Genomic DNA, 21,594 nt, shown 5'->3' with positions numbered 1-21,594 from the left:
TCAGTAGCTACAAGCTTTTCTGGTCGCCTATGTGGGGTAGTGTGGGAAGAGAGAATGAGCTATTGAAATCTTAATCCCAAGTTACATGTATCCTTCGCGAACTGCGTATGCGTGTTACCGTGCACCTGGGACCATGACCCTGGCCTGCTCTTCAGAAAAAGGGACTAATGTTGCAATAACAAGCTAGCGCACTGCATACTGCAACCCTGAATGTGGCGGTGTTTTTACCTTTCTACATCCCGTGATCTTTTGGCATAGCGCTGAGTACTAAGGAATAATAAATTGGCTTAGGCAGATCACATAAAATTCAAAATAATTAATAGTACCGGATTTACCAGCATAAATTTATGTTATCTTACAGTTGTTATGAGATGTGGGTCCAACCCAAATACAGTAAAGTCCACTCAACTTGGGGAGAAGCTTGTTGCTTGCTCGGGGTTGTTGTTGCGAGGATGTGATGAAACCACGGATCTTTTGTTACTACTCATCCTGGATACAAGTGTTCGTGTTGTATTTCTTCCTTCCTTCATGGTATGCCTGAGGACTCGCCTGGTTTGTTACCCTCAATGACTAGCGATTGGAAGTGAAAAAGCTTGCATTTACTACAGTTGCCAAAAAACAACACTGTAACCTCCAGCCTTAGACCAACTGCCTAGTGTTTCCAATTATATCCCTTGCTTGGTTATGGAATTTCTTGGCCATTTGCTGGGTATTCTGTAACATGCAGCGTTCTGCTACCAAGGTTGCAACATCACCACGCCCACTGTAGGTAGAATGGTTGGCCTGCTCACTCATGGGAAAGCTGGAGAGCTGGAAATATATATTGAAAATCGAGCCTCTATAAATATTTTGTGACTGAGTCTAGGCAGTCCTTCATATAAGCCTCGAACGGCCAGAGCTTTGATTACTGAATTGGTGGAGAGATCGCTAAAGAGGATGTGCTGGCTGCATTAGACCTCCCATCAAATCCCACGTCCTCGAGCGAAACATCAGTAGTCTCTCTCTCGACGACTCCCCCAGGTGGCCTCCAGTATGTTTTGGATGTGGTCATGGAAGCCCACTGGGATTTCAATATTGGGAGCGCGGTTGATGTGTAAATAATGGCGTTCCAAAATCCCTGCAGACAGAGGACAAACGCTCCAGCCAAATTCAGGCCAAAGTTTGGTTCGCTAGAGTTGATCAGACCGTAAATTCGATTGACAAATGATGGCGTCTGGAAGCCTCGTCAGTAATGGCTTGTGAGTGCCGTATGCATTGGGAAAGGGGTTGATCAGGATATCCATACCCAGGTAGCTACCATGGCTATGAAGAAGAGGAAGGACAATCTCAAATAACTCCACATCACTTTGTTCTTGTTGACCTGGATGCTTAACCCACTTCCTGTTTGGGATTCCTGGGACTCTATGCAGGTTGAATATGGCGTAGCTGGCTCAAATGCCAAGGCTTTCGCAGCGGCATTTACATTGGAAGTGACCGATCGAGTAATGCTGATTACTTTGCTGACAGGTAGAGTGTCTTTGGCCAATCGTAAAGCCTTGAATTTTCGATAAATGTGGACGCCGGCTGTGGCATAGATCGCAAAAGTTGTGATACTCACCACCCTGTGAAAACGAAATTAGATCCGCTGCTGCAAAACAGTATTGTTTGTCCCTACCACACTGGACCATAGAAGCACACTAAACGAAGAAATTGCCACGGCTCTGCAATTGAGCACCATATCTAATTGGGAGTCAGTTTTATACCCGTAGTTGGCAAGGCGTTTGGGAAGTACCTACCAAAGCTGGCCCATAGACCCTTCCCCTTTCAGTAGACTTTATGAGGCTTAGTACCGTTGCTATCAGTGGCAACCCGTAGCATAGAAGAAAGTACCACTTGTCAAGCTTTTTGAGGTCTTTTGCTGAGTATTTCCGGTAAAAAGTAAGATATATGTTAACCGCCATACAAAAGGACCACAACGAGTCCGTTGGCATCCAACTTCAGTCACAGCAATTAGATTCTGAAAACGTGGCATAGAGGGTGAGGGACATACTATTGGATGAAGAATGCTTGTGCGAGACATAAGGCAGAATTCCGGCCCTTTGTAACTCCATCCCTGCTCATCAGTGACGCAACGGCAGAGAAGGCATTTCCAAACGACGCATAAAAGATCAACCGGTTGACTGGCCTGCGAAAAGCGGGAGATGCACAATAAGTCGTTACAATAAACGCACAGCCCAGCAGAGAAGAGCTACCTCCTACTCTTTCTGCCATTGAGATAGCTCGAAGTTGCTCGTCAGTCAACGTCATGGGGTCGGTTTAACTCTTGAAACTGCTTACAAGGTAAAATCACAGCCTTATAGGTCGTTTGGTTTGTAACGAAGGGGGCCTCTACCAGGACCACCAGGTTGAGAAAAGCACGTGGTGGCGATAAGGTAGGTAACCCCCAGAGAAGAATAATTCGCCCAACCGGCCGCTTGCACTTATGTGCCATGAACCAAAACACATGGCTAAGCCAAAACCTGGGGCGGACAGCGACAGGGTGAAAGCTTATTGTTAGATTCTCCTACCGATTCCCTGTGCAAGCCAAAGGTAAGTATTTGCGCACAAAGGTGTTGCCGCCATACAGCCCGTTCTACCTGGAAGAAGCTTGAGTCTGACAACTTCAAGCTAGCGGTAGTTCGCCAAACCCTCCTTCATTCCAAATGTGTTAGTGAAGATGCGGAGGAATGTCTAGAATTCTCGAATCGGGATTTCACCTATCATCAAGGCAGTATGGAAACGCCACGAACTCTAATGTTTGTAAATAAGCTGTAAGATCCAGATATTGACGGTAACCAGAAACAATATATCTGACATAACGATACATACAAGTATTCTTCCCTGGTTAAGCTGGGGCAGAGCGACATAAATTTCAGAACCTCAGAGCTCTAACACATCTTGTTTGACAAGCTCCGTCGGCCAATCTGCGACTGCCCAATATGTGTCCATTAGCGCGAAGTTCACTAGGCGAAGAGATGAATACTTGCAGAATCGTAGATGGGAGCAAATCTCCTGACCTGGTATCGATGACACGCGGTTGGTTTCGGTAGTAATATTCAGAAACATTTCTCCACTGTTATTTACACCGTACCTAGGTAAAGAATGACAACGATCCGACGGACGCCACTCGTCTGGAGAACATGGTTTCAGGGGACCTGGGCCCTTTTAGGTTACGCCACCATTGGGGGGCAAATGACGCCATTCGACATTGTATTATCAAGAATGGATAGAATTATCTCCACTCCTAGGGGACCTAGCCCCCTCGTTGAATACGAGCTCTTTTGGGGGGGGGAATCGAAATGAAGGGCAGTATGGTCACCGTCTGAGCGCGTTTCTGCGCGACATGAAAACTACCGAGAGAGTGCGGGAAGGAAAGAACCGCCGGTTAGGCACAATGGTAGAGTGCTCAATGCTGATTTCGGGTTACGTCGTGGAGACGAGCAAATATGGGGTAAAGTATTTGTCGATCGGAGAGACTGATAGTTATTAACGTAACTCGTAAGCGGGCGGAACACCCCATCAAAATCGCGACGCGATCGCGCATCCCCTCTCTTCAAACACTCACTATGCCACCAATTCGCTCCCAAAATGCCAGAAAAGCCGCCGAGCAAGAGGGCAGGGTCTTATTAGCTATTGAAGCTATTGAGAAGAAGCAAATTCCCTCGATTCGCGAAGAAGCGCGCCAATTCAATATACCCCTCACCACACTACACCGCCGGCTCGCCGGCACCACAAATCGGTCGGATACACGCGCCAACAATTATAAATTGTCTGTTTTAGAAGAGCAATCGCTTCTAAAATGGGTAGTTTCTATGGATTCGCGTGGCGCAGCGCCCCGGCAGTCTCATGTACGAGAAATGGCTAATATTCTATTGGCAGAGCGTGGCACTACCCCCATTCAGACAGTCGGCGAGAAATGGGTGTTTAACTTTATACAACGCCAGCCGGAGCTTACAATGCGTTTCTCACGCCGCTATGACTATCGGCGCGCTCAATGCGAAGACCCAAAGACGATTCGGCAGTGGTTTGAGACCATCCAACAGACTATAATTCAATATGGTATTCATCCCGACAATATCTACAATTTCGATGAGACAGGGTTTGCGATGGGCGTGATATCTTCTACGAGGGTTGTCACTAGAGCAGAATACTACGGTAGAGCAAAGCTTTTATCGTCCGGGAATCGCGAATGGGTCACCGCAATTGAATGTATTGGCGCATCGGGATACGCTCTCCCACCATGCATTATCTTCAAAGCTAAAGGCTATACCGAAGGCTGGTTAGATAACTCTCTTCCAATCGGTTCGCGGATCGAAGTTAGCCAAAACGGCTGGACTACCGATGAAATAGGGCTTCGATGGCTTCAATCTCTATTCATCCCTGCGATAAATCACCGATCACAAGGTGCTTGGCGTCTTTTGATTCTTGAAGGACATGGGAGTCATCTAACCCCGCAATTCGATCAGATCTGCGAGCAAAACAAGATTATACCTCTTTGTATGCCTGCTCATTCGTCACATCTTTTACAACCTCTTGTCAACTCTGAGAGAGGTAAAATACTGTGGATTCTCCACTGCTCTTGGTTATTCAGCATCCACCCACATTGCAATCGTAATTGTATGGTAATTCGGGTCATTCTCGGAAGAACTGTGATGTAATACGCAGTTTATAGCCCCTGGATCATTTTCAACAGATCGGAACACACACACACACTCTCGTTAATCCATCTCATGCATCAATTGGCCGTCCCTCGATACTAGATGATACACGTATCCGACATCCTGACACCTCTTGATATTGGTTGTTTTAGTGTCTTAAAGCGCGCATAACGTAATCCACAAGCGAGTCGATCACACAAGCGAGTCGATCACACAAGCGAGTCGATCACACAAGCGAGTCGATCAGCCAACGCGGTCGCGTCCCCTATTTAATCTTCCACTACCTTCCACCACCCACTATGCCACCAATTCGCTCTCAAAATGCCCAAAAACGTGTCGAGCAGGAAGGTAGGATCCTCTTAGCTCTTAAAGCCATCAAAAACCATGAAGTCTCTTCTATTCGTGAAGCTACGCGCCGTTTTGATGTGCCCTTTGGCACGTTATATAGCCGGCTTCGCGGTCAGCAATACCGACAAGAATCACGCGCAAATGGTCGTAAATTGACCAGTTCGAAGAAGAATCGCTTATTGAATGGATACTATCTATGGATCTACGTGGAAATCCTCCCCGGCCAAGCCTGGCTAAAGATATGGCCAACTTACTACTCGCAAGCCGTGGACCTACACGTCCTCCGACCGTTGGCATTAATTGGGTCCCAAACTTCATTAAACGTCATGCAGACACGATCGCGAGTCGCTTTAGTCGTCGATACGACTACCAAAGGGCACAATGCGAAGACCCAGATGTCATTGGCGAGTGGTTCGACTCTGTACAGCGAGTTATAGCCAAGTACGGCATCGCCAACGAGGATATCTTCAATTTTGATGAGACTGGCTTCGCAATGGGCCTAACTGCGACCGCTAAAGTGATCACTCGTGCCGAATATTATGGGAAACGATCGATGCTACAACCTGGGAATCGTGAGTGGGTGACTGCGGTGGAATCAATCAACGCCGCTGGTTGGCACCTTCCACCGTATATCATCTTTAAGGGCAAAGTCTTCATCGAATCGTGGTTTGATGACCTTCCGGATGGCTGGAAAATCGACAAAAGCGCAAATGGATGGACTACTGACGATATTGGCTTTAACTGGCTTAAGAATCACTTTATTCCATACACTAAAGGCCGCTCGAAGGGCAAATATCGACTACTAGTCCTTGATGGACACGGCAGTCATTTAACGGCTCAATTCGATCAAATCTGCACGGAACATGATATTATACCAATTTACATGCCAGCGCATTCTACGCATTTACTCCAGCCACTTGACGTGGCTTGCTTTGCCCCCCTAAAGCGTGCATATGGTGAGCTTGTCGAAAGCCTAACTCGGAATGGCATCAACCATATCGACAAGCTTGACTTCCTTTCGGCATATCCTGAGGCCCGTCTACGAGCATTTAAAGATACCACTATACAAAGTGGCTTCAAAGCAACAGGATTATGCCATTTGATCGTACTCAAGTCCTTTCGAAGATCAATATTCGGCTAAAAGCTCCAACACCACCCCGAAGCCGTGGAAGCAACAGTTCAGCCGATTTTATGCCTATAACACCACACAACTCTAAGCAGCTACATCGGCAGGCATCTTCGGTTAAGGCACTACTTAAATATCGATCTCAAAGCCTTCCTACGCCCACCAAAGCGGCCATTGATCAACTGATTAAGGGCTGCCATATGGCTATGCATAGCGCAGTGCTTTTAGCCGAAGAAAACCGGGGCCTACGTGCTGCAAATACAAAGAATAAGCAAAAGCAATCAAGATCCACTCGCCAAATATCTCATGATACAGCATTAGGTGCTACAGAGGCGCGTGCGTTGATACAGGCCAGCCAACAGCCAGCTGAAGCCGAAGCTACAACCTCCGTGGAGATCGCAAATCAGGCCAGTACGCAACGAACTCGGGCTCCACCAAGATGCAGTGGATGTGGAGTGATAGGGCATGAGATAAATAGATGTCCGAAGCAGTAGCTATTAATTTAATTGCGCTGTGGTGGTAATATATGCAAATCAAAATTATGACTGTAGTTGGCTGATCGACTCGGTTGTGTGATCGACTCGCTTGTGAATTACGTTATAGTAAAGAGATTGAGACCGAGATCTGCGCCGGGTTGAATTCAATATCTAAGCTTGGTTCTTACAAGCTTACCCAATTGCGCGCGCTCAAAGCTATAAAGCAGAGACTATAAAAAATAGCTTTGCAGCAGCAGGTTTAGTGCCATTCAATGCCGAAACAGTGCTTCAAAACCTCAATATCCAGCTCAAAACGCCAACGCCACCAGGGAGTAGGGGTAGTGATTTCTCACTAAAAACCCCCCAAAATCCAAGCCAATTGGATAAACAAGCTTCTTCGGTAAAAGTGCTACTACGTCAGCGCTCGCAGAGCCCTTCTAGCCCTACACAACGTGCGTTAGATCAGATTATTAAGGGGTGCGAAATTGCGATGCATAACAACACATTTCTAGCTGAGCAATGCAAGCTATTACGCGCCGCCAACGCAAAGCAGACATCTAAACGCACCAAATCTACAAAGCGCCTAGCGTTTGAAAGCGGGGTTACTATTGGGGAGACGCCAGCGCCAATATCAACGCCAAACCAGGTGTCCGAAGGCCAATCGGACCAAGCGCATGAAGCTATTCAAAACGCTTCGGAGCCAATTCGACGCGCACCCCCGCGGTGCAGTGACTGTCGTGAATTAGGGCATAGAAGGTTACAGTGCCCTAAGCGCCCTCGTTAGACTTTTTTTGTATATAATTGGCGTTATGGTGTATATAAATTGGTTTAAATTTAATGGGGTTGGTAGGGTGTTCCGCTCGCTTACATGTTCCGCTCGCTTATCGATTACGTTACTCCATTGTAGCTTAGATGACCAATAACAACACACATCTCCCTAACAATATATGCACTCCATGTTCCCCGAGCGACGCGACATAAACAATTCCTTCACAAAGCGATCACTCAACCAATACTTCAGCACTCTTTCTGCAAATGCCTGGATTGTTCGACTTATTCGTTTCCCTCGGTATTCTCCCTTCATTCTCGATTCGATGGTTTACCACTTCGCCTGTGTCGGTCCTGGTGCCGTGAACGTGTGACCCCGCTCCTTCGTGTCTGCCTGGTCGTGATTGCTGCTCCGTTCTTTCGTGGCTTCTTTGCTTGGTAACTGCAGGTACTGTGCCATCACAAGTATCCAATAGAAAAAATACCTCATCGATGATCGTGCTGGACTGGTGCTTTGGCCTTGTTACCTAGGACTGGTCGCTTCTCCACCTCCATGCCCTCACCAAAAAAATCGCCCATTTTCAATCGCAAATTACTCCACTAAAATAGCCTCGAATTATTCATAAATGAAATCACATAACGTAATTCCCATACGAGCCGCCCACCCCGAGCAAGCCACTCGCCCGTCTCCATCACTCTCCAAAGAAATGTATTATCTCCACGAAAACACCATGAAATTCCTGACTCTCTCTCAGGACATCTATTTTACGTATGATCAAGACTCCGACAGCCGCTGCATCGCTTAGGTGCTTTGGTTGACGCCTGAGCACTTGTTTTTTGTCGGTCGGGGCGTCCTGGTAGCAATTTGGGGTGTCCCCAATGCATGTCTCCACAGAATCGTGCATCGATTTGTTAGTAACTACAGTGACGCAGCAAAAGTTTTAACACCCCTCTAGACCCACTCTTGTACCGCCTTTTATTACTGCCTACACCGCCTAGCCTAAACACGCTAATTAGGTCGAATGTATAGCGCGTGCCGCGTTTTTCCCTATCTTCTTATTTTCTTCCCCTTTTTATTAAGCATACCTCTTGCTATAGGCCATTTGATAATGCTTTCACGTTCAGAAATTACACCGGCACTCCGTGAAAGGATTTGCGAGCTTCATTCGGCCGTCCAGTGGGGTTATAAGCGAATCCATAAGAGATATCCATGGATTTCTCTCTCCACAATACGCTATACTATTAAGAAAGAGCAAGAAAGGCGTGCCGGGTTCTCGAAGCCTCGATCGGGTCGACCAAAAAAGCTGAATGAAGCCAATAAAGTACGTCTTCTTGATGCTATGCAGGAGAACCCTCGGGTTACACGCGAGGATCTCCTTACTGAGGTCTCCCACAGAGTTAAAATCGACTCGATCCGACGTCTCTTAAATGCTGAGAATCTTTAAAAATGGCGCTGCAGTTGGAGACCTTATTTGACCGAAGAACACGCGCAGAAAAGGGCTGAATAGGCTTACAAATATCAACACTTTACGCCTAAAGATTGGGCCCGGGTTTTTTGGTCTGATGAATGTCCGGTTGAAAGAGGCATTGGAGTACGCCGTGAATGGACTTTCACCCGTCTAAAAGACCAGCCTCGACTCGGACAAGTCTAAGGCCTCCCATCTAAGGTCTCCCACAAAGAGGGAAGCAAGTTAAGCAGATGTTTTGGGCTGCTTTTTCGGGGGCTACGCGTCGAACTGGGCTGATTCCTCTATTCGGAGATCCGAAGTCGGAGCGTGGAGGTGTGAATAGCGTCGTGATCCGAGATTTATACCTCCAAATCCTGCCTATCTTGATAGCCAACGATGACTGCATTTTTCAGCATGATAACGTGCCAACACACACAGCACATATTGTCCGAGATGCACTACGAGATCTAGAGATTGAAGTTATGGAATAGCCTCCACATTCGCCTGATTTGAACCCTATCGAGAACCTGTGGGCGTTGATGAAAGCTGAGATTTACAAACTTCGGCCTGACCTGATTCATATGAAGAATAACGAGCAAACCAAGGCTATTTAAGTAGCTACGGCTCAGCTTGCGTGGGATCAATTGAATTTAGATCATCTGAAGCATCTCTCTGAGATGATGCCGCATCGAGTGCAGGCTATTATTGAGAGCCAGGGTTGGTATACGCAGTTTTGGTAAAAATTACGTGGGGCCGGTTATTAGTTTTAATGGCACGAAGATTTAAAACCGGCAGAATATTACTAATAACGGGTGGGTCCATTAACTAAGGGGTGTTAAAACTTTTGCTGCGTCACTGTATATTACATAAGAAGGCGGTGTGGCAAAGCGGTAAAGACGGTGGTTTCAAACTTTTTCGTCGGCACTGTGCACACACTTGTATGAGACCGTAGTGACAGGTGACCCATTGTTGCCAAACCATACACACACTGTTCCTTGACTGCAAAAAAACCTTATTTACGATACTGTCAACAAACTCTCTCCACAAGAAGGAACCATTGGAATATTGTATTCACATTTTGTGTTTCTGCTGAAAATTGCCAAGCTGCCAAAATTCATATTTGAGAGAGGAAAGTCCCATCAATTTCTGTCCCTGTGCATTTTGACATCCAAACGGAGATTCAAAGAAAGCAGTTGTCACAAGTGTTTGAAGTTGATCAGTGAGGAGTCAATAGGCTATGATGTTTCAGACCAGTGCTAACTTCATCAAATAGTTTTATAATTTACCACAATGAGGGTCACAAATCTGTTCAGTCTGTCCACGGGGTTTGTCCTTGTGTCTCAATCCTTTGCGTGGAAACTTCAATTCTTTGGCGCTGGCGGTTACAATTCCGCCTTCGAAAGTGGCACATTCGACGTCAATTGCAAAAACCTTCCATCCTCCATCAACGACCTAATCGTTGGTATTATCTTCGACCCTGCCACTCGATTGTTTTGGGATCCAAAAGGTTTCATCGCTTATGAAGAGCCTGGATGCAAGGGGCATAAATACATTGGACATCTTGGAAACAACGGTTTCAAGTATCCGTTTCGTAAATTCAAAAGCTACGAACTACACTAAGTGACAAATACCGACATTTGACATCCTGATGACTTGGCGTGAAAGTTTGTGAGGATGTTGGCTGAAGATGAGACACTGTGAGACAGGCTGGTTTGTGTAGGGGAGACAATGTGGACTTAACACCTAATCTGTACTGTATACAGGCTGGCTGGATGGATGGATGGTTTCATTTACCCCAACCTGTCGCAATCAGTTGTTTATAAACCACCATACACTCGACTGGGTACGGATTCGTATTTTGGTCTAGTGGTAAAAACAAATGGTTATGAGCGCAGAGTGCATGACCACTGAGTGCGTGAGTTTGATTCCCACTGTTGCGACCTTGAGCGCCAAGACCGAGCATGAGACAAAGGCCCAGGATTAGCCTGGACCAGGTGCAAGTGGCAGTTAAGTGGCAAGCAGGAGAGCTTTAAGTGTCGTCCCCAGCCAGAGTGTACTGTATGGGGTTTATGAGGGAGAGTTGTTTATAACATAGTTGGTCAAACGAGGACTATGTTGACTATGTTGACTGTTGGATATATAAAGTCACTCATACTACATGTACTAGTTTAGTTCTTTGCGTTTCTTAACAATATATCACTTTGTTATAAGTTTGATACTTGTTTTCGGATTCTCTTAGTTGATTCGTTCGCACTTAACGTTACAATTAAGTATACATACTTAATTGGCCTTGCTTCTTATCTTGCCTAACGTGGTTCATCACCTCGCCGATCATATCACCTCGCCGACCACTTTCCCGACACAGTACCACCTTCCACATTTTTCATGTAATATCTCCACAACGAATAATGCAGGCCCAATCAAAAGAAGCCAGAATTATTATTGCCATTCAATCTATCCGATCCTCCAGGAAATTAAGCATCCGTGCTGCTGCAAAGATCTACAATGTTCCTTATACCACACTCGCCGACAGAATGAAGGGCCGCACCCCTAAAACCGATTACCGGCCTGTCGCTCGGAGCCTGACTGAGATAGAAGAGGATGTCATAGTTCAACACATTTTAGACCTAGATTCACGAGGATTTCCGCCCGCAATCGAAGGTGTGCGCGAAATGGCCGATTACATTCTCGCGTCGCGGGGCGCGCCACGCGTCGGAAAGCAATGGCCATATCGCTTTATTAAGCGACGAGATGAGCTGCGCACGCGTTTTTCTCGCGCCTATGACTTGCAGAGAGCTCTCTGCGAAGATTCTGAACTTATTAGCGCGTGGTTCCGACTTGTGTTCAACATGCGCGCTAAGTACGGCATTCTGGACTGCGATTTATACAACTTCGACGAGACTGGGTTTATGATGGGTATGATCTGCCCTTCAATGGTCGTTACCCGATCCGATCGTCGTGGGAAGGGCAAGGCAGTTCAACCTGGTAACCGAGAATGGGCGACGGCGATTACCTGCGTGAGTGGTGACGGCTTTGACGTGCCTCCTTTTCTACTAGTCCAAGGCCAATACCACCTCTCTAATTGGTACTCCGAAACCGGCCTTCCTCCTACCTGGGCTATCAAACCGACTTCAAATGGTTGGACCGATAGTAACACCGGCCTAGATTGGATTCAACACTTTGATAGGAGTACCAGGGCGCGGACAATGTGTGTGTATCGGATGTTGGTATTGGACGGGCACGAGAGCCACCAGTCGGTGGAATTCGAGACTTATTGCAAAGACAACAACATCATTCCTGTCTGTCTACCGCCTCATTCTTCCCACCTGACCCAGCCACTCGATGTCGGACTTTTTGGCCCTTTAAAGAGGGTATACGGCAAGCAGATCGAGTCGTTCATCCGGGCCCATATTAACCACATCACTAAAGTCGAGTTCTTTTTGGCCTTTCACGCGGCATACAATGCTACAATGACCAAGGAAAACATTGCCAGTGGTTTTCGAGGTGCTGGACTCGTCCCATTTGACCCGCAAGCCGTCATCTCTAAGCTGGACATCAAGCTACGGACGCCAACACCCACGACCCCCCCCTGATACCCACTTGAACGCTTGGGTCTCTCAAACGCCACATAACCCGACCGAGGCCATTTCGCAGTCTACTTTTGTAAAATTTCGGATTGATGGTCATCAAGGAAGCTCACCAACACCAATTTCTCGGCTGTCAAGCAATTAGCCAAGGGTATGGAAGCAATCGCCCACCAGAACACCCTGCTGATAGAGGAAAACCGTATGATTCGGAAGGCGAACGAAGCACTTAGTAAACGCCGGAGGGCCAAAAAGCACGTGTCTGCCATGGAGGTGTTTTGACTGGAGAGGATGTAAGCGATATTTTGGCCCAGAAGGAGATCGAGGAACAGTTAGCGCGGGATATACGTCGAAATCGGGATTACAACAGGGAGAGGCGGGCGACTACACGGCGATGTGGTAACTGGCGGTGAGCCCGAGCATAATACACGAACATGCCAGGTCGAAGTAGAAATATCTGGAGTATGTGGTTCTGTGTAGGCTTAATTAATTGAAGTGAATTGGTTGTCTAATTACTCTTTGTGATGGTGTTGTGTCGAAAAAGTGATCGGCGAGATGATATGATCGGCGAGGTGATGAACCACGTTACCGAGGAGGATAAGGTTATACAAGAGAGCGGAGATAAAGACGACGCCCAGCAGGCTCATATCTCTAATGATGAGGCTGATCTTCCGCTGTCTAAATTTGAGCAGGGAAGCACTCAGATGCGTACATCAGTGAGAGCCCGAAAGCGTCTAAGACAAGATGACGAGAATTGGGCGTATTATTAGCTGTATATAAAAGATCAGGTTGTTTAATTCAAAATTGAGGCCAATTGATATTGATCCTAAGCTCTACCTTACAGCCTCGAACTACATAAAATATGCAGTCATGCTTCTTCCTGTGTTTGCACTGTTTGTCGACCGATATGGGTTTCGATGGGGCCCATGTGTTACTGTTGTGATATGTCATATCGTGACGGAATCAATTCCTAACCTCACGGAATTACCAGCTTTGATTAGAAATCAATCTGGAGGTCGCACGTGTATATAAACCCTCAAGTTTTCTGTCCAGAAGGAATATAAGCAATCTTCCTCTGAAGTACAACAGGTTATGAGCCAGGCTGCTAACTTCTCGGATGTCGTCTCCACTCACTCTGAGAACCACTGCATACTACAACTTGGTGAAGTTATATTTACCCCGCACTTCAGGCACAGCCACGATGCCTGCACATCTAACCGAGTCTCCCGACCGAAATGTCGCGGCTATTGGGCCTTTAACAGGGAGTGATAGTTATGCAACTTGGAAGCATCTTATGACCTCCTACTTAAAGGCAAGACAAGTCTGGGATGTCGTGTCCGGAGATCTCCAACGCCCTAACTGCCTTTTTAAATACGCAAAGCCGATTACGGCCGACATTGTTCCACTGGTTGATGAACGCCTTATTGGAGCCCCAAGACAGAAGGCTATCGAAGCTCGTCTAGAAGCTGAAGTCCAGGCTTTTGAGCGACATCAGGAATGGTCCAAACGTGAGGCTGAAGCCTATCACACAATCTTTCGATATCTTTCCGTCGAAATCAGTGTTCATGTTGCAGGGCTAGAAACATCTCGAGATCTCTGGAACGACCTTGAAGAGCGATATAGACGAATGGAGCTAGCTACATTCTGCGAACTTTTCGCCCAGCTCAAAGAAACGACTGGATCTAGCTGCACTAGTATACGTGAATTCGTTGATCGAGTCCGATTGCTAGTACATCGCTTAAATGCGATCATGCCAGGGTCAATTGGGGATCACGCACACGTTGCAATCCTCTTAACTCAGATCGGACCGGAATATGCGCTGATAGTTGATGCCATCCAAAATGACAAGGATCCGGCCAATCCCGCCATGATTGGGAATCGCCTTGCAAATGCTGAACGGACAGTTTCAGCAAAGAATTCTCCAACTCCTCCGCGCGGAGCACCGTCAGTTAACACAGTGAAGGCGTCTGTCAAGAAATGCAATTACTGCAAGAAACGAGGCCATGAAGTCTCGAAATGCTGGAAAAAGAACCCGCATTTGCGCCCTAAGCGGGACAACGGTGTCAAAACAGAAAGGAGTGTTTCTGGCTCACCACAAAATGAATCACATCAAGGCCAGGCAGAAGAACGGCAGGGCCCGCCGACTTCTTACAAGAGACCAAGGATCAATATTGTGAGGGCGAGAGTGACGATACAACTCAAGCTGCTACAGCTGCACGCCTTGCTCGGCGGAATGCCTCCCGACGCCATGCAAGAATCACTGGTATTATATCTCCTAGTCAAGTCAAGGAAATAAAGCGAAAGGAGTATAAATTAAGTGAGGAAGCTGATCAAAAGCGGCAGAGACAGAGGTGGAAGAAGGCCTTAGTAGAGATCAGGAAGTACGGGCGAGCTCAAAAACGTTTGAAAAACCCCAATTTTTATTGATTTGTATAGTTTAGGACCTAATATAACCTTTTATCTAATAAAATATGTAAATCTATGATGTGTGTTGATGTAATTTGAAGTTGAAGTTGAAATGTTTGAAAATCTAGCGTTTGGGTGGTAGGTAGCGTTTGGGTGGCGGACCCTCCGTAGGAGGGTCAAGTAATATTCGTAAAATATTATGTGGGGCCGGTTAGTGGATTTCCCAACATACGTTGGGTAGTCAAGGTTGCAGGTGATTCATTAGAATATATACAGTAGATTATGAAGCATATAAGCTAACCCTGATTACCTATACATCAAATTCCGCATTAGGAGACATAGTGGAAGACTCGAACGGTGGCCGCATCGCCAAAGAGGAGGTACTCCCTGCATCAGACCTCCCATCAAAGCCCATGTTCTCGAGCGGAATGCCACAAGTCTTCCTCCCAGAGGTCCTCCAAGGAAATCGTAGGAGAGGTCTGGACTTAACGTTGGAAGCCCACATGTTTTTGATTATTGCGGACGTGGTTGAAATGTAAATAACGGCGTTCCAAAAACCCTGTAAAGATAGAACCAGCGCTCCTGCCAGATTCAAGCCAAAATTAGCTTGGCTAGGGTCTATTAAACTGTAGATTCGATTTATAGACGACGGGATCTGAAGAACCCATCAGCGAAAGCCCGAGATGAACTTGTATAAATACGTAAACTGTCGTGATGGAAGTAAAGCCGAAGAGGGAAGACGACATCTGCATAGGAAAGAGAATATTCATACCCAGGTGATTACCATTGCCACAAAGAATAGGAATGAATATCTCATGTAGCTCCGCAATGCGTTGTTTTTGTTGATCTGGGCGTCTATGCCGCTTCCGGATTGCGACTGGTGAGTTTCGATGCAAATTGAGTAAGGGGTTGCTGGCTCCACAGCCAGGGCTCCTGCCGTGGCCCGAATTATATCCACCGTAGTAACTGTTCGAACATCCTTAACAGCTCTGCTGTCCGGTGATGCGTCTATTGCCGCTTGTAAAGTCTGATGTTTCTGGAAGATGTTGCTACCGACTGCTGCGTAGATTGTAAAAGTCACGATACTCAGGACCCTATGAGACAAGAAAATCAGTTCCGATGCTGCAAAAGAGCTTTGCGCGAACCCTACCACACGGGACCATAGAAACACACTAAGCGGAGAAACTGCCATGGTTCGGTAATTGAACACCAAATCTAGACAACGTAATCAGTTTCTTATAATCATCTGCTAGGGAATTAGGTACCCACCAAGGCTGGTCCATAAATCCTCCCTCTTTCAGTTGTATTGATGATGCACAGCGCCGTTGCAAGTGCTAGCGGTAACCCATAGCAGAGAAGAAAATACCACTTCTCCAGCCTTCTCAAGTCTTCCGCTGAGTATCTTCGATAGAAGGTAAGATAAATATTAAGCGCCATACAGAAGGACCATAACGTATCCGCTGGCATCCAACTTCATTCCTCACAGTCAGCTATCTGCGAGGTTCTTGATGCGGCGAGGAAGAAACATACTATTGGATGAAAAAGGCCTGCACAAGACACAAGGCGGAATCTGCACCCCTTGAAACACCATCCCTGCTCATTAGAGACGCAATGGCGGAGAAGATACTCCCAAAAGACGCATAAAAAATTAATCTGTTCACCGGCCTGCGAAAAGAGGCTGAGGCACAATGGGTGATCAAAATGAACGCACAACCGAGCAGAGAGAAGCTCCCTCCGACTCGTTCTGCAATTGAGATAGCCTGAAATTGCTCGCTGGTCAGCGCCATCTGGGGGTCTCCTTTGGCTGTTTTTGACAACAACTTCGGCCAGCTTTCCTTTACGCAGTTTATTTAATGATCGCTCGACAAATACCGGCCACGTGCGCGTTAGGAGAACTTTGGGGGAGGGGGGAAGGGGAAAGAGGGCTAGCGAAAAACACTGAAGCGACAACTGAGTCTGGGATTTGGGAATAATGATTGGATCAACGTGGGATCTTGGACTGGGAGAGTTTCCCCACGTTTACTCCGTAACCCTACAAATGTCTATGTAAACTCTATGCAGTACAGCCTAGCCATTCATTTCTGCGACTCCAGGTGGCAGAGGCGAAAGCCTAAGTTTGACTCCGCACGCTTCTCCGCACTCATGATTGGAGGCCTGCCATCCTATGTGCAGTGAAGGATCCAATTGGGCAAGGATAAAGCTTATCTGACCCACCGTTTGTCTGAGTCCTACACCGTCTTTAGCTAAGCATCCCCAAAGTAACTTTTCATCGTATCCAAGTTTCCTTGTCCAAATCCAACCTGATTGGATATGATTCACGGCGTTCCAGAGTTAATTAGATGAAGGATTTGCGGCATGGCCAGTATGGGCTTTGTATTCAAAGTTTGAACCAACTTCCTTCGGTAATATTGAGAGGAATTTTTGTTATCGGGTTAAGGAGTAGACGAGGAAAGTTGGATGTCCTTGGGTTTGAATTCCTGACAGATCGAGGATTTCGCCCAAGCTTCGATGCAGTCTAATGTCTAGCCAACTTCTACCGTGCATGCCACGGAGACAAGATTTTTCAAGCCGTGAAATTTTGAATTAACATGCCCAAATATCAATCCGAGATTGCATTCATTTCGCGATTTCAAGCGCATCAGGAGCCTTTCCTTCGAGTCCTGAAGTTTGCTACTGACGCCAGGCCTGATGAACAAAGCGCAAGCCCATAATTATTAGATGAGTGGATAATACCTCTGCACGCATTCATGAGAGAAAGTCCGCTATCATTTCCGATCCTCGCCGTTTACCAGAACGGTGTATGTTGTGACAACAGGAGACTGAAGTTGACACCCAAGTTTGACTTTGAAAAAAAAAAAAAAAATCAATTTCCAACCTGAGCGAGTCGTTAGGTCTTTCCCGTATCACTATCTCCTGTCCGGCACGCCGAAATCAAGCCAAGGCTTCCTGGGCGATTTGCGTTCGGCTGGTCTGGCCCAGTCAGATGACGCTGTACAACGTGGGAAGGCTTCATAAGCTTTGAAGCACCAAAAGGGTCGGCCAGTTAGGCCAGTCAGATGCAAGATCAGACCTTGCGCTGCGCCCGGCCACGTGGGCCACATGGGAAGCTTAAACAGGTTGTGAGGGGAGTCCGGGGGCGCTTCTGATTTGATTGCCTGACATAGAGTTTAGACTAAGTCGCTCCTAGTTTCAAACAAGCCTATTCGGGTGCGTTCGGGCCATAAACCCACTAAACAGTCCGCGCACGACATTCCACCAAATACTCCTTTGGGATGCGATAGAATGTATTATCCCGGGAATTGTAGCGGACGGTTTCTTAGATACATGCAGTGATTCTGAATATTAACGCCGATCTCAATATTTACAAGGAAATGTGGAAGGAGAAAGCCAGTGGACCGGGCCCTACGGGCTCATGCTGTGATCCGATGAGCCACAGTACCAGCAGGGAGACATAAATCTGCCGGATGTGGATTTCAACATCTGGACTGGTGAGTGGATCTACAAAGAGACCTCGTATCGAGGCATCACTAACAACTCCCCACATGGATCTCTTTCAAAGGCTCTTTCAAAAATTTTGCCGTAAAGCTGGACACCCATGATTGAACATTCCTTAAATTAGATTACAGCCTGTACAAGTCCTCTGTCGCACGCAGATGGAACTATTTAACATAGCTGGTGCAGCGCTGGAAATTTGGTAGCTTCGTGTAGGGCGAGTCGAGGATTTTGATATTTATGCTACATATCATCAACTTGTGTTGCGTCTGATTCAATAGGAACTTTTCTTATGCTGTAATCGTGGACGAGGACGACCGACGGCTTATTGCGTCTAGCGATTGGCCTTACACAGGATTTGTAATATCCCCATCAGATCAACATGACATTGGTCTCAATATACGTGTATCAAGAATAGATCTCCGCGAGAACAGCAAACAAAACCCCGATATCAATCCTACGGCCTTCCGAATGCGTACGGCCTAGTCTGAAACCGCAACGAATCTTGACCTCGATCTCCATGTCCTCGTATTGTCTCTTTTTGAATTGCAAGATCAGTCTGTAAGCTACAGAGCAGAGCATGGATCTATCCTCTCTTGCCGTTTCGTCTGTTAACACAGGCCAGAGTGTCGGATAATATGCTGGTTGAAACCTATCGTTGATCATTATCTCAATTCCTGCAGTATCTGTAGGAGCGTAAAACGAGGACAAAGTCGGAGGATACGTTGGTGCATTGTCTCTCGCATCGGGTATATGTGCAGCAAAGCCAGGAAATGCTTGACTAGGTGCGAAGACTTGATCCAACTCAGTACCATTTGACTTGGCAAACAGCAGAGGGTGATTTGCCAATCCTTCCCACCAGAAATATCGCCTTCTGATATACGACAGTCGATTTTCAGGTATGAGGAAATGACCTCAAATGCCTTCCAAAAGATCTGTCGGAATCCAGGTGCTGGAGGACCTAATTGGGTTTAGATTGATGCCGTATTGCCTTGTTTTGTAGTTAGTCAGCTTGCCCCCATAAATTGCCAGAACAGGGGCTTCACAGCAATTCAGACCTCTACCACCCCATTGGTTGTGGGATATATCCACTTCTTCGTTGTTTGCGACAAGATCGTTTTGGCTATTAGTCATACTGTCTGCCTTCTCATTGGTCAACGCTCATTGGCATTATCTACTGTCGAACCCACTCAACGACGGGTGACCTGAAGGCCAAGCCGTGAGCCAACAAAAGGAAAAGAATACAGGAAGAGGTAAGCATATCCAAACCTATTAATCAATCTACCTAGCTCCCTTGCGTGGCAACATGCCGGTGAAGCGTAGCGAGCGCGGAGGGAACGCGTCCAGCGACGCGTCTGACCCTCCCGTTCCCGACGCAGCACCCATTTTGTCCACCACGAGGTCGGGCCTTGTGCGCCAGGGTCCAGTGGCCACAACCACACAGGGAATTGCTGCAGAAGGAGACAATGAAGTCGGATCACTTCCAGGGACAACCAAGGGCCCAGCGCAGCAGATTCTGCATTACCTTAAACCGGTCCTACGAGCGAACACCGAGCTTCGGGTTGCAAACGCCGAACTTGCGGAGGAATGCAAACGCATGTCAGAAGCATACAAGAACGTGGAGGCCATCGCGGCCGAAGCAGCGTTATATCGCAAGGAACTGGATGAATCGCGGAAAGAGGTCCATGAGCTCTACAAGGAGGTCGCCAACCTGAAAGAACTAATCCAGTCGGTGTCAATGGGGCCACCCACCACTGCGAAGTTAGCCCCTCCCTGGGCGCAAGTCCAGCTCCGGGCGTCGGCATTGCGATGGGTTTGGGCGAATACTAAACAACACCGGAAGAACCACTTCCAACTGTGGACCACTGGCCAGTTTACTCGCCAGCTGGATTCGGCACTCCCAGGACCCCACACGAAGATACTCTATGACAGCCTGGATCGGGAGAAAGCAGCGATACTAGCTCAACTCCGCACGGGACATGCCAGACTGAATGGATATCTTCATCGAATCGGCAAGGCCGATAGTGATTTGTGCGAATGTGGCATTGAGCGAGAAACAGTCCCTCATTTCTTGCTTCGATGTACACGGTGGAATGAGCAGCGTCGCGCGCTGATTGAGGCTACAGGGCCGAGCTTCGGTAATCTGTCACAGATGCTAGGAGGTAAACCTGAGATTGGAGGAGATTCGTGTGTAGCGAATGGAAGAGCTTGGAAACCGGATATTAAGATTGTCAGAGCCGCCATCGCGTTTGCGGTGGAGACAAGACGGTTGGCTCCTGAAGGGTGAAGAGGAAGAAGATCTGAATCGAACATCTCGCATGTGGTAACGCTATCAAATGTATATATCCTATGGAGCAGTACACACGAGCTAGGGGGCTACATACGACCTAAGGTCGTGAAAAGCTTGAGTAATTAATAATAATAATAATTCCCTGCCAGTAGTAAAAAGCTGTTGTGTCCGTAACAAATTCCCGATCCGACGGCATAGCTTATGTAACTAAATTGGACCATAAATAGTGAGAAATAGGGGTAATGGAAATACAGAGTCATTGATATTGTCAGGATGAGGAATCGATGTACTGGCTAGTACTGAAGATGTCCAAACAGAATAAGATGATTGATTGTAGGTTCCCCGATCGGTTGTGCGATCTCAGGGGTCTTTATAGTTGAACTATGGCGTGTTATGACACCATACTAGGTGGAAATTGGGTGAACGATGAATAAGCCAATCCCGAAGGGTCCTAGTGGTATTTGACCACCTCCTCAGTTTGTCAGATATCTCCAATTGGCCGGATACAGGAAATAGTGGTGACAATATACTACTGTCACGGGATTCACCACTACAATAGCAACGATTTTTACAGATCGGAAATTTTTGCATATCTTTCCAATACTTCACCCGCCTTTGAGTTGCATGATCAAATCCTGGCCTATTAGGTGGATCGTGCCACCAACCCCCCTCTATTCATTCTACTGTGGTACATGAAGGAGCAAACAAGTAAGGTCTTGTCTTAGGCGCCTACCGCCCTGGGTCTTTTCTTTTTTCCGTCTTCAGGACTAACCTGAGCGACCCAACCACTATTTGATGGGCACCTTGGTGGCACACTCTATCTTGAAGTCCTTTCAGTGTCTCGGTGCAGATGAAAATGCTGTTATCTATTTAAGTTGTGTGATTTTGTCCACTAAATAGGAATCTACAATATGACCGGACTACGGCTTGAGTTGAAGGGTGCCAGCCCCGAGAGCCATTAGGCACCCGTCCAGACTATG

The 21,594-nt window shown here is 47.0% G+C and overlaps 6 protein-coding genes across 6 annotated transcripts; 4 read left to right on the top strand and 2 right to left on the bottom strand.

Annotated features, from left to right (window-relative positions):
• Window positions 1-904: 904 nt before the first annotated feature.
• N7532_007203 (uncharacterized protein) lies at window positions 905-1,940 on the bottom strand (the record flags this gene model as incomplete). The annotated part of the gene is made up of 4 exons (XM_056619696.1): window positions 905-1,213; window positions 1,286-1,601; window positions 1,655-1,719; window positions 1,776-1,940. The coding sequence occupies 4 exons, from the start codon at window positions 1,938-1,940 to the stop codon at window positions 905-907; spliced, it is 855 nt and encodes a 284-aa protein (XP_056473062.1).
• An 8,192-nt stretch (window positions 1,941-10,132) lies between these two features.
• Window positions 10,133-10,462, top strand: N7532_007202 (uncharacterized protein; the record flags this gene model as incomplete). The annotated part of the gene is made up of 1 exon (XM_056619695.1): window positions 10,133-10,462. The coding sequence occupies one exon, from the start codon at window positions 10,133-10,135 to the stop codon at window positions 10,460-10,462; it is 330 nt and encodes a 109-aa protein (XP_056473061.1).
• Window positions 10,463-12,986: 2,524 nt separating this feature from the next.
• On the top strand, window positions 12,987-13,196 carry N7532_007201 (uncharacterized protein; the record flags this gene model as incomplete). The annotated part of the gene is made up of 1 exon (XM_056619694.1): window positions 12,987-13,196. One exon carries the CDS (start codon window positions 12,987-12,989, stop codon window positions 13,194-13,196), a length of 210 nt encoding a protein of 69 aa, XP_056473060.1.
• Window positions 13,197-13,627: 431 nt separating this feature from the next.
• On the top strand, window positions 13,628-14,722 carry N7532_007200 (DUF4219 domain-containing protein; the record flags this gene model as incomplete). The annotated part of the gene is made up of 1 exon (XM_056619693.1): window positions 13,628-14,722. One exon carries the CDS (start codon window positions 13,628-13,630, stop codon window positions 14,720-14,722), a length of 1,095 nt encoding a protein of 364 aa, XP_056473059.1.
• A 420-nt stretch (window positions 14,723-15,142) lies between these two features.
• Window positions 15,143-16,619, bottom strand: N7532_007199 (uncharacterized protein; the record flags this gene model as incomplete). Its single annotated transcript, XM_056619692.1, has 6 exons — window positions 15,143-15,458; window positions 15,480-15,487; window positions 15,534-15,578; window positions 15,605-16,047; window positions 16,098-16,303; window positions 16,363-16,619. 6 exons carry the CDS (start codon window positions 16,617-16,619, stop codon window positions 15,143-15,145), a joined length of 1,275 nt encoding a protein of 424 aa, XP_056473058.1.
• Window positions 16,620-19,630: 3,011 nt separating this feature from the next.
• On the top strand, window positions 19,631-20,611 carry N7532_007198 (endonuclease/exonuclease/phosphatase; the record flags this gene model as incomplete). The annotated part of the gene is made up of 1 exon (XM_056619691.1): window positions 19,631-20,611. The coding sequence occupies one exon, from the start codon at window positions 19,631-19,633 to the stop codon at window positions 20,609-20,611; it is 981 nt and encodes a 326-aa protein (XP_056473057.1).
• Between the last annotated feature and the right edge of the window lie 983 nt (window positions 20,612-21,594).

The sequence above is a fragment of the Penicillium argentinense genome (assembly GCF_028826775.1).
Source record: "Penicillium argentinense strain IBT 30761 chromosome Unknown utg000006l_segment0_segment0, whole genome shotgun sequence".
Classification (NCBI taxonomy): domain Eukaryota; kingdom Fungi; phylum Ascomycota; class Eurotiomycetes; order Eurotiales; family Aspergillaceae; genus Penicillium; species Penicillium argentinense.
Note: the sequence above shows the minus strand (reverse complement) of the source record. Positions and strands in the feature narration are given on the sequence as shown.